This window comes from Plodia interpunctella, chromosome 13 (genome assembly GCF_027563975.2).
Source record: "Plodia interpunctella isolate USDA-ARS_2022_Savannah chromosome 13, ilPloInte3.2, whole genome shotgun sequence".
NCBI classification, from domain to species: domain Eukaryota; kingdom Metazoa; phylum Arthropoda; class Insecta; order Lepidoptera; family Pyralidae; genus Plodia; species Plodia interpunctella.
This window is the reverse complement of record NC_071306.1, coordinates 1196733-1212372: the sequence shown is the minus strand read 5'-3', so window position 1 is coordinate 1212372 and position 15640 is coordinate 1196733. Positions and strand designations below refer to the sequence as shown.

Below are 15640 nucleotides of genomic sequence, written 5' to 3'. Positions count from 1 at the left end.
ACAATAATCAGGTTTATTTTGGAATGAACACTGAATTAGTATCTACAAATTCCATATGAATCCGTTAAAATTAGTCGATTATTTAATCAACTAGTTTGATGATATCAACATGACATGTAAAATTGACATATCTATTATATACTCTGTGGTCTTATGTTGTCTATCATGTCAAAGTCAATTTTGACGTGACATTTTTGGGAAGAGAGCGTGAATTTTGTCCGATTTTACGTGTAAATTAAATTAATTTAGCTGTAATAGAGTAATTACGATTATCTACAATGTGCTAAGCTTTCACCAGCAACTTTTCAATGTATTAATTTGTAGGAAACTATTGTAAGTGCTGATATAATGGCGATAACACAAGAAGAGGTCGCTAATCGCTATCCTATTCACTGGTTGGTTTGGAACAATAATCATGACGAATTGAGGGTTTCATTGGAGACCCATAGGGTAAGAACTACTTTTTTATGGTCCTGTAATCGCTGGACATATAAATCTCACTTATAAATTTTTACCAGCATTGTTAGATTAACAGAAACTTGATAAGTTTCAGTAATAACAATGAAATTATACATTCACAAGAAAATTGATATAGAAGTTAGAACGACTTTAAAGTTTTCTTATGTGTAATGTAAATAGATAAGAAATGGGTGAGGTGGTTTGTTGATGCCTGTAATTGAGGCCAGTACAGTTCATGAGTAATACTAGTTTATTAAGTGATTCATATTTTGGCTATTCATAAATTTCATAATAAAACGCCTTATCTCTATCATAATTCATCAGTACACTGCTAAAACTATTATACATCAATGCTTATTTTCAGTTTTTTTTTTGTTTGCGGAAACTTGCCCTGTTTCATTGTTTGACTTAGTCTTGTGACATGCCAATCGTGTTTTCCTATTAGGTATTCAGGAAAATGTAAAACAATTATTTTTTTTGCATAATTGGCAAATAACAAAAATTTGTGGAACTTAACCTATGTAAAATTAAATAATATGTTTTCATGCTTACTTACTTTATTATTATGCTACAAATAAATCTCAGTGTAAATTTATAGTAGTTAAATAATATAGTTCATTGACTGCAAAACTATTTTGTTCATAAGATATTGTGTTAACATATTTAATTTTAGTTTCATTTAAATAAACAATTGATTAGCATAACATGCAATGTTTTCCTACATTGCTTATATCCATCTCAGTGTGCCTAAAAATAGTTTCTATTTGTTTATTTTGAAAGTGGAATAAAATCTCAGATATCTGTATATTGTTTTATCTAAATAATATATATTTTTTTATCAGCTACTATTACTATTTTTATAAATAAATCCATAATTTAGCATAAGAAATATGACACTTGAAGTTCGTGATGTAAGAAAATATTTATCACTAGGATTAAAATAGACACCTTTATCATCAGTAAGAAATATTGTACTCATAATTATTGTATTAGCTAATGAAGCCAAACAATTAACGACGTGGACATATAATATATCACATAATATAATCTTGTTATCTCTGAAGCCATATAGTCGTTGGAAGAGGACAAATGTGTTTTTATGAATTGTGATGTAACATTTGAGTTCAAGAATTCATAGTTGTCCTTGATATTTTTGAGAGATCCAGGCTTTTTGGTGTTTCAGCCGCAAATTCATCCAGATTTGTGGGTTTTGGTGGTTTGGTGCCAACAACTCAGGACCACTAACACATATATCATCCTTAACATTATCTAGTGGCAACATTGCCAGCCTCTTACAGTTTTTATTAGATTTTACATGATAAATGTGTTCCAGTTCACAGCAGAAGAGCTGGAGCAGAAGGACCCACGAGGGCGCACCCCGCTGCTGCTGGCTGTGACCCTGGGCCACACGGAGTCTGCCCGGCTGCTTATTGACGCCGGGGCCGACGTCAACTGCGAGAAGGATGGCTGGACTGGTGTGTATTATGTTGGCTATCGGCAAACAGTTCGCCAAACTTTGGCTGATTGCTTGTTTTTCATTGCGGTAAATAAAAGCACTTATACAAAGCACACAATGCTCATGCATTCGCTTCGGTATTTGTCCGAGTTCGACAATAGTTTGAAGCCAATGTAGGCTATCTTATAACCTTTTTTCATTCCGATACCATCCTTCCTTATTTAATTTTTATTGTATGGCAGAACAGAATACAAATAACAAAGAATAGAAATTACCTACATAATAAAAATTATAAACTAATCTGCAATCCCAAAATTGAGAGCTCATCCTTAACCACAATCGTCATGGCTGAGGGTTGTGGTCATTACTTTTAATGAAACACACACAACATCTTTCAAATATTAACATTCATTTACTAATTTGCCAATGATTATGCATAAACAATGACTATAGTTCTTTCCTCTTTGTTCGCAGCGGTGCAAGAGGCGACAGCGACGGGCGACTCGGAGCTGCTGTCTCTGGTGCTGTCCCGGAGGGACTACCAGCGGCTGCTGGTGCGCTCGGGGGGGATCCCCGAGCTGCTGCACAAGCTGTCGCTGGCCCCGGACTTTTATGTCGAGATGAAGTGGGAGTTTACTAGTTGGGGTGAGAGACACTGACAAAACTTTGTTATAATATTAGAAGAAAAAAAAATTACATGCAAGTAAAAAGAAAAAACTGTAATGGCAAATTCGGTGGTGACCGGGACCAAAACTGTGCTTGTGTGTATGTATGTATGCATGTTTGTTACTCTTTCACGCAATATCTACTGGACCGATTGTTATGAAATTTGGTACACGGGTAGAATAATAAATAAAGTAATTTTTATGCCGAACGTCCCTAGGGGCCAAGCCCCGGGGCACGTGAACGTGGGGGCAAGTGAACTTGTCATGTGAAGGTCAAATTTTTAAATATTAATATAATATAATTCTTTGTGACATTTAAAATATTTTGTATAGTAAAAGGGTACATATAATTATTATATAACTCTGTTTGTCTGTTACAGTGCCCTTAGTGTCCAGAATGTGTCCGTTCGACACATACAAAGTGTACAAGCGTGGCGGGAATGTCCGAGTGGACACGACCCTCGTCGGCTTTGAGAACAACCGTTGGCAGAGAGGAGACAGGACTTACATATTTAGGGGCCAAGGTGAGAATACAGCACATTTTTTCTTAATTTCATTTATTGTCAGACTCTATTTTCTTAACCCAGTATTAATTTATTGAATTGACGTCTTTGAAGAAAAACATGTGGTAAAGTTTGTTGCGCTTGCGCCGCCAATTTTAAAGTAAAGTTTTGATTTCAATAAGAGATGTCATTCTAATTTAAAAATTAGAAATTCGAATTTGATTTCTTTTAAAACTTTATTGCACAAAATTACAAACGTTATGTACTTACAAATGTAGATAAATATACCTATATTATATATTAACATAACTAAACAAATAATCCCCCCCCCCCCCCAGGGCGCGCGGCCAGCCTCGTGGAGCTCGACCACGAGGCGGGCACCTCGTGGACGGAGCACCTGGAGCCCCTCGACGACTCCGGGCGCCAGTGCCCCGCGCCCTCCGCCCATTCGCTGCAGCAGCGGATGTCTTCACCGTTGGCTATTAACTATCTGGACACTGACAAGATCAGCTTCGAGAGGTGAGATCGATTGTATCGAAGATTTATAAATAAATAAATAAATAAATAGGGACAAATGACACAGATTGAGTTAGCCCCAAAGTAAGTTCGAAACTTGTGTTATGGGATACTAACTCAACGATACTATATTCTATAACATATACATATATAGATAAACATCCAAGACCCAGGTCAATCTGAAAAAGATCATTTTTCATGTTGACCTGACTGGGATTCGAACCCGGGACCTCCAGTGTAGCAGTCCGGCATGATGACCATTAAGCCACGGAGGTCGTCAATTTATCGGAGGCATTCGATTAAATTCACTTTGATGTTTTCGTTTGTCGAGTGGACATTTAAGTAATTTTAAGGTTGATTTCATTCTACAGGATTGGATAGGATTTAATTAGTCTTATCAAATTCTTTCTTTCTAAAAGATGTATGGTTTTTTTATGTATGTAGTATTTGTATGGCGGTCTAAATCAGTTTGGGGTACCACAAGGCTCAATGTTATTAATTTACCTTTGAAAAACGGAGACACGCGATTATGTGAGAGATCACATAATCGCGTGTCTCCGTTTTCATTCTCGGCTGTGACGCCTTGAAGCCCGTGGTCAACTAAGCTATGCTTAGAAAAAATAAAAAAGATTTTCATGTGACAAATGACAATTATATCCTACTACTTACTAATCCTATAACATGAAGTCCCCCTTAAAATTACGTGAGGAGGAGAGCGGGAGAGTAAGCTGTGACTTTCTTTTTTAAGAATAACTTCCTCATCTGAGATTTTTCCTGGTTTCTTCCCTAACTGTAAAGCGTCGGGGTCCCAGCCCTAACTTGACATTCTCTTCAGGAATAAAAGTGGCATTTGGGGTTGGCGGCAAGACAAAACGGAGAACGTAAACGGTTACGAGTGCAAAGTGTTCAGTGCTAATAACGTGGAGCTCGTCTCCAAGACGAGGACCGAACATCTGCCGAAGGGGGAGAGGAGGGCGTCGCCGCGGGCGCCCCTCGCTGGGCTGCTGGCGTTGGCCGAGCCCGCGACCCCGTCCTCTGATAACACGCCGCTTTTAACGCCTGACAAGGTAAGGGCTAATGTTATTTTTTGTTTATTTTTTTATGGATGGAAATTTTGACTGATTTATGTATGGGTGATCCTAATAAATATTGTATTATACGATGCGCTGCTTGTTTCCAATGCCTGTAAGTTAAAAGGTACTATAATAATGGCCTTAAAATTAGGCTATCATTTAACGCGCACGTACAACGACCCAAAACATCTGAAGTGTAAAAGGTACGTGCGCGTTAAGTACCAAGTTAAGCAATTAATAATGAAACGCGAAAGATTAAAATTAGTTAAGACCACCATTGCACGCCTAATGGACTAATAAATGATTATTAATAACGAATAATTATCATCATATTTATTGTGAAATTCGTCAGGAAAACTCCCCACCCCGCAGCCGTTCGCGCGAGGAGCTGTCCCCGGCGAGCGGGTCAGTGACCTCCGCGTGCCAGGTCGGCTGGCAGCAGTACTTCAGCGGGCAGCCGCTGGGCCGCGACGTGGGCCGGCCCAGGGACGCGGCCACTAAGGTGCAGAAGTTCAGGGCCACCTTGTGGCTGTGCGAGGACTATCCTCTAGAGGTGAGCTGCTTCGAATCTCATGTTCCTATCGCAAAATGTCCGTTTCGCCAAAAATTAAACGATTGTTGTGTCGAAATGTCCCTTTAGCGATGGTTCAAAAAATCGCTTCCGCAAAATATCTAATGTCCCTTTTGCGTAATTTACAAGGAACACCTAACGCGAAATGCTAAAAGATCTCTTTCGCAAAATGTCAAATGAAGAACATTTGACATTTTTAGGAATTCGATTACGCTAATTCGCAAAATTTCCCTTTTGTGAAACGTCAAATGATCCCATTCGCAAAATGACACTTTCACTAATTGCCATAAGGTTAATTTCTCAAAATGTCAAAATTTCTTTCTCGAAAAACAAAAGTGTGTCGAGTTTGTGTAGAAAAGGCTGAAGTTTACCTGCCCTTTGGAAGTCGACAGTAGACTTGGTTTAATTTTTTTACGTCAATAAATAAATATAAATAAATAAATATTATATTAGGACAAATCACACTGATTGAACTAGCCCCAAAATAATATGATGTATATCATCCTAAATTGAATAAAGAATTTTGAATTGAATCGACTTCGCTAATAGTTTCCGACATCGCCACTCCCTTTCGCAAAACGTCCTATCTGTTCTTCTGCAGTTGCAAGAACAAATAATGCCGATTCTGGACCTGATGGCCGCGATATCTTCCCCACACTTCGCCAAGCTGAAGGACTTCATACAGATGCAGTTGCCATCCGGATTTCCGGTTAAAATAGGTGAGTTATCATTTATTATTTACTAGCAGTCCGTCCCAATTTCGCTCGGGTAAAACCATAATAAAACTTTCACAGAAATCACCCTATCAATCAATCAGAATCAGAAGTGCAGGATTCGAACCATCAATAGTAACAACTTGAATTCAATGGTGTTTACCGCTGAGCTGTCAACTCATATATTAGACGAAATTTTGAATGGGATTATTCGTTATTTCTTTTCACCCTCATTTAACTACCCTAAAGGTTACATTAAGAAAAAACCTGAAACACGGGTTTCATTATTTTTGTTCCATAGCTGTCTATCTGTGTACGTGGCACCGTAGCTCATCAACGGGTGAACCGATTTGGATGCGGTTGGATTTTTTTTTATGCGATCAAAATTGGTTCAGCCTTTCAAAAATTGTACCGAAATCGGGTTTTTTAAAATTGTCTAACAAATAAACCTTGTATATGCCTATTATATGCTTCAGAAATCCCCCTGTTTCACGTGCTAAACGCGCGGATTACGTTTGGCAACATATTCGCGACGGAGACGCCGGTGCCGCACATAGAATGTATACAGGAGGGGACTCGGCTTTCTTGTGTAGTCGACGATGCTTGCTTCAGGTCAGTCATTTATATATATATAGATATTATTCTCAAACGCGCGTTTTACAGGGTTCCGTATAAAATATATGAAAAAACTTATAGGATCACACGTCCGCCTGTCACATTTCATTTTCTTCGCTTTATTTCTTAATAGTACATCGCTTGTAGATTACAGGAAAACCTATATTTTATAACAAATACATATATAGATAAACATCCAACAAAAAGATAATTTTCTATCATGACCCGACCGGTGATCGAACCCGGGACCTCTCGGTTCAGAGGCAAATAAATAAATAAATATATTAGGACAAATCACACAGATTGAGCTAGCCCCAAAGTAAGTTCGAGACTTGTGTTATGGGATACTAACTCAACGATACTATATTTTTATAACATATACATATATAGATAAACATCCAAGACCCGGATCAATCAGAAAAAGATAATTTTCCATCACGACCCGACCGGTGATCGAACCCGGGACCTCTCGGTTCAGAGGCAAGCACTTTACCAGTGCGCCACCGAGGAATAGAATCGAAATAGATTCAGATTTTCAATTCAATTCGTTTATTTCTTGAACACAGGTTACATAGGTATAATACATTGGAATGAGCTTCTCTATGTCCCGCCATAAGGCATACGAAATTTTTGTCATAGGTTTTACAAAATGAAGTTACATAATATATTTATACAATAATTTATACTATAAAGTGTCTACATAATTTATCTAATTGTGAGGTAGGTATACATTAAAAGATCAAATACTTCATTAAATTAATTGAAATTGTCATTTAGATATTCGGTAACAGAATAATAAGCTTTTTTGATAAGTAGCTTTGATAGTTATCTCTTAAAGGTAGGTAAGTTATTTCTAGATTTCTAGGCAATTTATTGAACAGTTTAGGAGCCATTGCATACACACTTTTATGGAGAAATACAGTGTTAGTTGGCAATAAATGCAGTTTGTCTGAGCGACGTTGACTCTCTACTCGACGAAACAAGTTAATATTATTTTTTACAAATAAAACAGTTGCATAAATATATAATGATGGTAGAGTTAATATTTTGAGTTCCTGAATGTGTATTTTGCAAACTGTCAGAGGGTTTTAGTCTAAATATATAATTTATTTATTGCAAGTCACAAGTTTACAGTTGTTACGTAAATGGATAAGTTTAAGTCACTCCCTTCAAGGGCACAGCGAACATTAGGGTGGCTAGTTCCCACTTTACTTACAAATTACATGTCGTCTTTCTGTAATTTATATATAAATAATTTATAATTTATTTATTTATCCAGCGTGGGCCGTGGTTACCGGGACGCGGCCCACGTGGACCGGCTGGCGTGCCACCTGGACGACGAGGAGGGGCTGCTGCAGTACGCCATACAGCAGAGCCTGATGGAGGCCGGCACGAGCGACGACCAGGTGAGCTACAGACTACCTGCATTCTAAATTCTTTATTCAACTTTGTGTCATAAATGTCACTTTTTTACGTCAAAAAAATATGATACATGTCACATTTTCATTATCGAGCTTCAAAGCGCTGGTGAAGAAGAAGCGGCGGAAATCTTGGTGAAAATTCGTGCCGTTGTTTTTGAGTTTATTGTGTGAACAGACAAACGGACAGACAGAGGACTTTATGAAAATAATATCTATGTAAGCCTTAACAGCTGCCGATAGGCAACGATGCGGGCGGGCGGTCGTAAAATCACAGCTAAAATTTTCAAATTTAATGGTTTTTTTTTACTCTAACCTTCGGTAATAACCCCCCTCCCCCCTCCCCCCCCAGGTGGACGTGTGGGAGGCGCTGCGCGGCGCGCGCACGCCGCTGCCGCACGAGGACACGCAGCTGCAGAGGTACACTCGCTGTCTTACTAACTAACGTAGTAATTAACATAAAAAATATCCATTTCATTTTCCGTTCCCTTCCTTTTGCGTCCCCTTGTTTCGTCTGTACACTTCCACACGATTTAAAGGGGAAACACTGATATAACTCAACCACTACTGTTACCGCACTCAATAGTTTAGCAGCTTTATTTTACGTAGTCATTTAGGCAGTCTATGCACGATGAATAGTAATGTTACTTGTTTGTTTTATCCACTTTTTATTATTGTATGAGGTGTCGTGTCCATTGGACGGCGGCTCAACGCGTCCGTTTATGGTGATAACTGAAAATCAGTGTTTGCTCTTTGAGCAATTCCCACCACTGAGTCCCACCAATTTATCACTGCGCCACACATTTACGTCACGGAAACAATGTTATTATTGTTATTTATAGATGTGACTCTATCTAACATGTTCCAACTTTTGTTTGTACGTGTCTCAGTTAATTCAAATAAACTTTCTATCTATCTAATGCTAATCGCTCTGAGAAACACCCAATAGTGTGTTTCTGAGAGTTGCGCGCGCGCTGTCAATGCAATTTTTAAAATTTGAACGAAGACTAGAATGAGTTTTACAATCTTGGAACTGTTTTACTATATTCGAACTATATTGGAACTGTTCCACTTTGAACAAAAACTGTTACAATATTGTTTTGCACTGTATATGATTATCATATTTATTATAATAGTTGTGTGTTCCTGTGTTAAACTTTTTTGTTTTAAACTTATTTCGTTTCTTATTGGTGAGGACCTTTAATGCTATCTAGTTTTTTGCCTAATTGTTTATACAAATGTAGCTGTTGGTATTCCTGTTCAAATAAAATTAATAAAAAATATAATAAATCTGACTTCAAAATATCTGTATTGTGTTAATGTCAATTTTATGACTGATCGATTTTGGAAATGATTCCTTGTTCGAGTAAAATGACGGGTCGTAATGACGTCGCGGACGCAACAGTCGAAACGCTCAAACGAGAATTACACTTACTGTCGTTAAATTTGTTAATCATAATAGAGATCAATGTTTAAGAGTGACATAAGCTACTTTTGCAGCGAATCAAATTGCGGGCTATTGATGACTCTTGCCACTGCACAGTGCATATTTTATATAGGTGATCACCTACTAAGCATGTATATAAGCGAAAGACGCGAAAGACGAAAGACTAGGCGCCGTAACACAAAAACACAGAAAATATAATCTCTCATTAATTACTTAAAACTTGTATACCGCGTGTTTAATACCTGTTTTAATTAATTAATAATTTAATATCAGGCCGCTTACCATCAACTCTCAACGCGATCCACTTTGGACCTAAACGGATCTGCATCGCAAATTCGTACCATCGTCTCATCATCATATCGAGTGTGTTATTGCTAACATTGGTGTCAGATATTATTCAAGTCGCCTAAAGGATCTGACATGACGTTTACGACTACTTACCGCCATGTAGTGGCAGTCGCATACACATTAGTGACCTAAACTGTCAACCAGTGTGCAGGTCTCCTCACGATGTTATCCTTCACCGGAAGCAAGTGGTGGTCTATGAAAACTACTATATATGAGTATGATTGGTATACAAACTCATATGGCACGAGTAGGATACGATTACCTTTCGGTCCACAGGCGGGCGTCTTAACCATTACACCAGCAGCGCTTCAACCCTATCACCATCGACTTAATTTTTAGTATGAATGCGATTCATTTTAGGTTACTAAATTGCACTGAGTTGCATTGGAATCGTTCCGTAAAAGTTGATGGTAGGCCTGCATTTCTCGTTTTTTATTTAGTTGTTGTTTTTTATGTTCCAAACAAAATATAATAATATAATTTGTTTTCAGACGATGGCGTTTATAATTGTTTTTTGTGTGGTTGAGTGTGAATCGTATATTGCACTATTTAAGCTTACATTAAGAATTATCAAGTCTGTTATATGTGTTTATGCGTTAATAAGTGTTATAATATATATATATATATATATATATATATATATATATATATATATATATATATATATATATATATATATATATATATATATATATATATATATATATATATATATATATATATATATATATATATATATATATATATATATATATATATATATATAAATAGAACATCATCTGATGTGTATTATTTAATATTATTTTGTTGGTCACTTTCACTAATTGATTGCACTTTGTTAGTGTTCGCATCATAAAAAGCACTTCCTCAGCCGTTAAGCATTGGAGTCCCAAGGTCCATTTGTCCACTCTTTCTCGTCATTTTGCACAGTTTTGGACGTAAGGAAGTAATACACATTAATCCTACGGATCGCTAAACACTAGTGTTTGCACTTAGCAACTGTCTGCATAAACAAAGTAAAGCTAGTGGTAACCAGCTAGGCAATCCGCAGAGCAATCGAAGCGTCGCTCCGCGTGATGTCCGTGGCGGACCTGGAGCTGGAGCCGCCCCCCCCGCCGCCCCCCCCCTGCCTCGACCCCGACCGCGAGCTGCAGGAAGCGCTGGCGCTGTCTGCGCGTGAGCAGCAGCGCAGGGAACAGGAGCTGGTGGCTGAACAGCTGGCGTTGGATGAGGCGCTTCGGCTGTCGCTGCTTGACCATTAGCGGTGAGTTTCAGTGGTTTTTTTATTGTAACAATAATCTAGGTTAGCGATCGTGTCATGTCTCATTTTTCTTATTCACTAACGTGGAGATTGAAAAAAATTGTGAAGTTTTATATGTATTTGTAGCCCCTATGCCAGGGGAAACGTGTAAATATATGCCATCCCTATAGGGGAAACGTGTAAATGTATGCCATCCCTATAGGGGAAATATGTAAATATATGCCAGCCCTATAGGGGAAACGTGTAAATATATGCCAGCCCTATAGGGGAAACATGTAAATATATGCCAGCCCTATAGGGGAAACGTGTAAATATATGCCAGCCCTATAGGGGAAACATGTAAATATATGCCAGCCCTATAGGGGAAACATGTAAATATATGCCAGCCCTATAGGGGAAACGTGTAAATATATGCCAGCCCTATAGGGGAAACATGTAAATATATGCCAGCCCTATAGGGGAAACGTGTAAATATATGCCAGCCCTATAGGGGAAACGTGTAAATATATGCCAGCCCTATAGGGGAAACATGTAAATATATGCCAGCCCTATAGGGGAAACATGTAAATATATGCCAGCCCTATAGGGGAAACATGTAAATATATGCCAGCCCTATAGGGGAAACGTGTAAATATATGCCAGCCCTATAGGGGAAACGTGTAAATATATGCCAGCCCTATAGGGGAAACATGTAAATATATGCCAGCCCTATAGGGGAAACATGTAAATATATGCCAGCCCTATAGGGAAAACGTGTAAATAACACTATGCATTTAAAAAAATGCAGTTATATTAAAATAAGGCTTTGATGGTATGGGCACGTTATAAGAAGAGAGGAAAATAATATTGTAAGAAAGGTTATGGATTTGAAATTGAATGGGAAAAGAAGTAGGGGCAGGCCGAAGAAGAGGTGGATTGAGTGCATTAGGCAGGATATAGCTAAAAAGGAAGTAACAGATCGGTTAACATCGGACAGGGAGAACTGGAGGACACTGACATGCTGTCACAGAGAAATCTGACCCCCTAAGAGATGGTGTTCAAATCGGAAGGGGGTCAGATTTCTCCGAGCCAAACTGTACTATATTTTATAACTAATACACATATATATATATATATATATATATATATATATATATATATATATATATATATATATATATATATATATATATATATATATATATATATATATATATATATATATATATATAAACATCCAAGACCAGGGCCAATCGGAAAAATATCATTTTCCGTCATGACCCGACCGGGGATCGAACCCGGGACCTCTCGGTTCAGAGGCAAGCACTTTACCACTGCGCCACCGAGTGACTTGTTGCACTTGTACACTGTGACTTGTTATTAATGTATTTATTTATTTATTTCAGATCTCAATAGAAAACAAAGCGTCCACCAAATGAAGACTTACGCCTAAAGGTACTTTAAATTAGTTATTTATAATAGACCATTACTGACTGCAGATATTTATTGGCGTTGCGATGTGTATAGACTGTGACTATCGATGTCTTATTACGGTGTAATAAGGTTTATAATTGATTGTACTTGCTAGGTGGGCGATCGTTCAATGTTCAGTAAAGCTCGACATAGATGGCAGCACTATTGCGAACCGTTGCCATGGTGCACAAGTCGATGACACTTTTTATTTTATGCCTACATCGTTAGCTAATGTTGCGTAGGAGAAATCACGTTATCGCTATGTATTATTATTAGATAAACTTGTAGCGGGAGCCAGGTTATCATGCTCGACCGCCACCGCAGGGAAGATCTTCCCGCCAGGCTAGGTGTTGCGCCGGGGAACCGCACGCGACATACGGTGTCATGTCGGAAGTTGTATTTATGCTTCCAATCGAAAACGCACTGTCTGCGCGGTCTAGGCTTGTCAGCTTCTGGTAGTGAGTCGACCGAAGTGCCATCTGTCCGTAGTGTCGTGGATCACTTCGTTGCCTTTGGTCGGCTTTTACATCTGCGGCGTTGTGCATGTGACGTGGTAGATGTCGCCACAAACTTGCAATGCACGGGCGATGACGCTCAAGGAATTCGTTAGCAATTTGAGTTTGTAACTAGTTCTTTTTACGGAGCTACTTAGCTCCGTGTGGAAGGCTTATTAAACAAGGGAAACCTAAAACAGGACAATAAAAAAAAATAGAAGTCAACAAATAACATATGTCATGCTTCGGAAGACTGTCATTGTCAAACTTGCAAATGTCAAAATGCGCGGGTTACATATTGTTCTAGTGTTTTAAAAAAATCTGTATTTTTGCAATAAGTTAATTGCAATCTTGTTATTTGAATCGAAATATTTTACAAAATCAATTTGGAACTATCGTTTGGAATACAATATATAAAGGCTACAGTATATTAACGCTCGTTCCGCGTGTGGAATTTTAACGCATGCGTACGCGCATGTGTTTTTGTGTGCTCCTGCCTTAACAGAGAATCATTCAGTATTATTTTTTGGTGTGATACATGTGAACGATCGCTCTAAACTATAATGTATCAGAATTGTGGAATTGAATAATTAATAATCGTTCCCAAATCCGCCTTTTGGTGTTGTTAATTTTAGGGTAAACTGCTCAGTAAATGATCAGATATTTTTTATTTTTTTATTTTAATTGTTTTTCATGTGATGTCTGTCCAAACATTTAATGTAACTAGCTGTCGCCCGCACATCCGTACGGGGTTTCCTAAGTTTGTCTTCGGGTCATCATCAACTATATGTTTTTAAAATTTTCAAAAAACGGCTCAGTTAAACTTACATAATACATTTATTATATTAGTTTGGGAGGTGAGGCTATCGAACAATGTTCCCTGTGAAATATATATAACCTGATTATAACATCTTTCAAAATTATGCTTATTATTTTTTAATATAGTTTTCACTTTTTATGTAATCCGTCCAGTAGTTATACCTTTTTAATTTATGGTTCAATTATGTCCTCCAGTATAGTTTTAAGGTTATATATTGTTACTTAATAATAAAAAAAAAATCATTCTAAATAATTAAGTGATATTTTTGATTCGGAAACTATAAACTTTTTGCATGCCGACTATTTTGCGCAGTTTACCCTATATTTCGCGCAGTCATACTATATACCAAATGTCTTCGATTGTAACTTGTTGTTATTGTAACTAATTGTATTAATGGGCAATAATTTATGTTTTAGGTTAGTTTACATTACAAGTAATTATTTATCATTGATATCACGCAAAATACAAGACCTGTTACTAGCTTTGGACCTGTTTCGAATACTACATATTTACTTATTTTATTTTAAAACGTCACTTCTTCTCCATTATTTCATATCCCATGTGAAATGAAACACATAACGGCAAGTAATGGATTGGTTTGCCATTGCCTTCTCCATTTCACAAGTTTATAATCCACCAAAGTGCAGGATTCCTCACGATGTTTTCCTTCACCGGAAGCAAGTGGTGGTCGATGAAAACTTACTATACATGAGTCAGATTGGTATACAAACTCATATGGCACGAGTAGGATACGAACCTGAGACCTTTGGATCCACAAGCGGGCGTCTAACCCATTACACCACCACCGCTTCGGTATTGCAATGGCAAAATGTAATTATTTAAAAATTCGTTTTCATCTTTTTATTGACAGACTGTACTGATTTCAATTTGGTTAAAAAAATCCAACAGTCTCTTTTGCGACAAGTACAAGATACCTGTTTGTATAAATAATACATTTAATAAATAATTATTGTCGAAAATATTCAAATCAAACTCACCTAACGACAATGCTGGTTTGAATACTTGCGAAAACGCGACCGTATCGACACGTCAAAATGTATATGGAAACAATAGTTATTGATACTTTTTGGAGGCACAGTTAATTTTCTATATAAATTTTGTCTATGTGTATGGATAAATACTATTACGAACGTCTCAAAAACGAAGCAAGAGATATAAACGAAGACTTTTATATACAGGGTTATTGGTATCTAACGCATAACCTTCCAAAGGCGCATAAAGTACATATAGACTAACATCTTTTGTTCTACGACTTCTGTCTAAACGTAATAAATACAAAATGTATTCTTTTTTAGTTTTAATGTCGTTTCTATAAAATTTTAACTCTATATTCGATTCCGTCACATAACGCTACTGTACTGTCTCGTGTTGCTTGACTATTACATAGAGTTAAGATGTGGAGAATCGCAAATTAGATTGTATTTTTTTATATGGAAAAAAAAATAAAAACACGAAAAGTCGTAGATTAAAAGTTGCTGTGTTTTGATGTACCCAAGTAGTCTTTAGGAGGTTTTGCGTTTGATACCAGTAATTAATATCGAGCAAAAAGTTTATTATATTATCAAAAAGTCTAGTATATTAATATTTGCATCCAAAAGTAATTTATATATCAATTAGCAACAGAAACAAGCTGGATAAAACCATTGTCTGTTAAAGCAATGAAAAGCATGGCGTAATACGTTGCACCGTGGGTGGTCATTGCTAATGGATATTAATGCCACGAACGTTGTTACCGAAAAAAGCAAGCGTTGAACATACTAAACTTTTTAGGGTTCCGCACCGGAATGGCAAAACGGGACCCTATTACT

At 37.3% G+C, this 15640-nt stretch overlaps 1 protein-coding gene across 2 annotated transcripts; it reads left to right on the top strand.

The window, feature by feature from the left end:
- The first annotated feature begins 179 nt into the window (after positions 1 to 179).
- On the top strand, positions 180 to 15281 carry LOC128674685 (uncharacterized protein). 2 transcript variants are annotated; one of them, XM_053753487.1, is made up of 13 exons: positions 180 to 450; positions 1793 to 1934; positions 2390 to 2560; positions 2961 to 3104; positions 3422 to 3602; positions 4435 to 4666; positions 5025 to 5225; positions 5845 to 5962; positions 6433 to 6568; positions 7851 to 7977; positions 8342 to 8409; positions 10836 to 11048; positions 12431 to 15281. In XM_053753487.1, the coding sequence occupies exons 1-12, from the start codon at positions 349 to 351 to the stop codon at positions 11044 to 11046; spliced, it is 1833 nt and encodes a 610-aa protein (XP_053609462.1). In that variant the 5' UTR covers positions 180 to 348; the 3' UTR covers positions 11047 to 11048; positions 12431 to 15281. The 2 variants fall into 2 exon arrangements, with proteins under 2 accessions (XP_053609462.1, XP_053609463.1); XM_053753488.2 differs by lacking the exons at positions 10836 to 11048; positions 12431 to 15281 and adding an exon at positions 10276 to 10392.
- The last annotated feature ends 359 nt before the right edge of the window (positions 15282 to 15640 follow it).

Excerpts from the sequence above, each read along its gene's own strand:
- LOC128674685 (XM_053753487.1), top strand. The coding sequence starts at position 349 with ATGGCGATAACACAAGAAGAGGTCGCTAATCGCTATCCTATTCACTGG. Across the intron at positions 5,963-6,432 it reads CGGATTTCCGGTTAAAATAG|AAATCCCCCTGTTTCACGTG; the intron begins GTGAGTTATCAT and ends TATATGCTTCAG. Across the intron at positions 7,978-8,341 it reads CCGGCACGAGCGACGACCAG|GTGGACGTGTGGGAGGCGCT; the intron begins GTGAGCTACAGA and ends CTCCCCCCCCAG.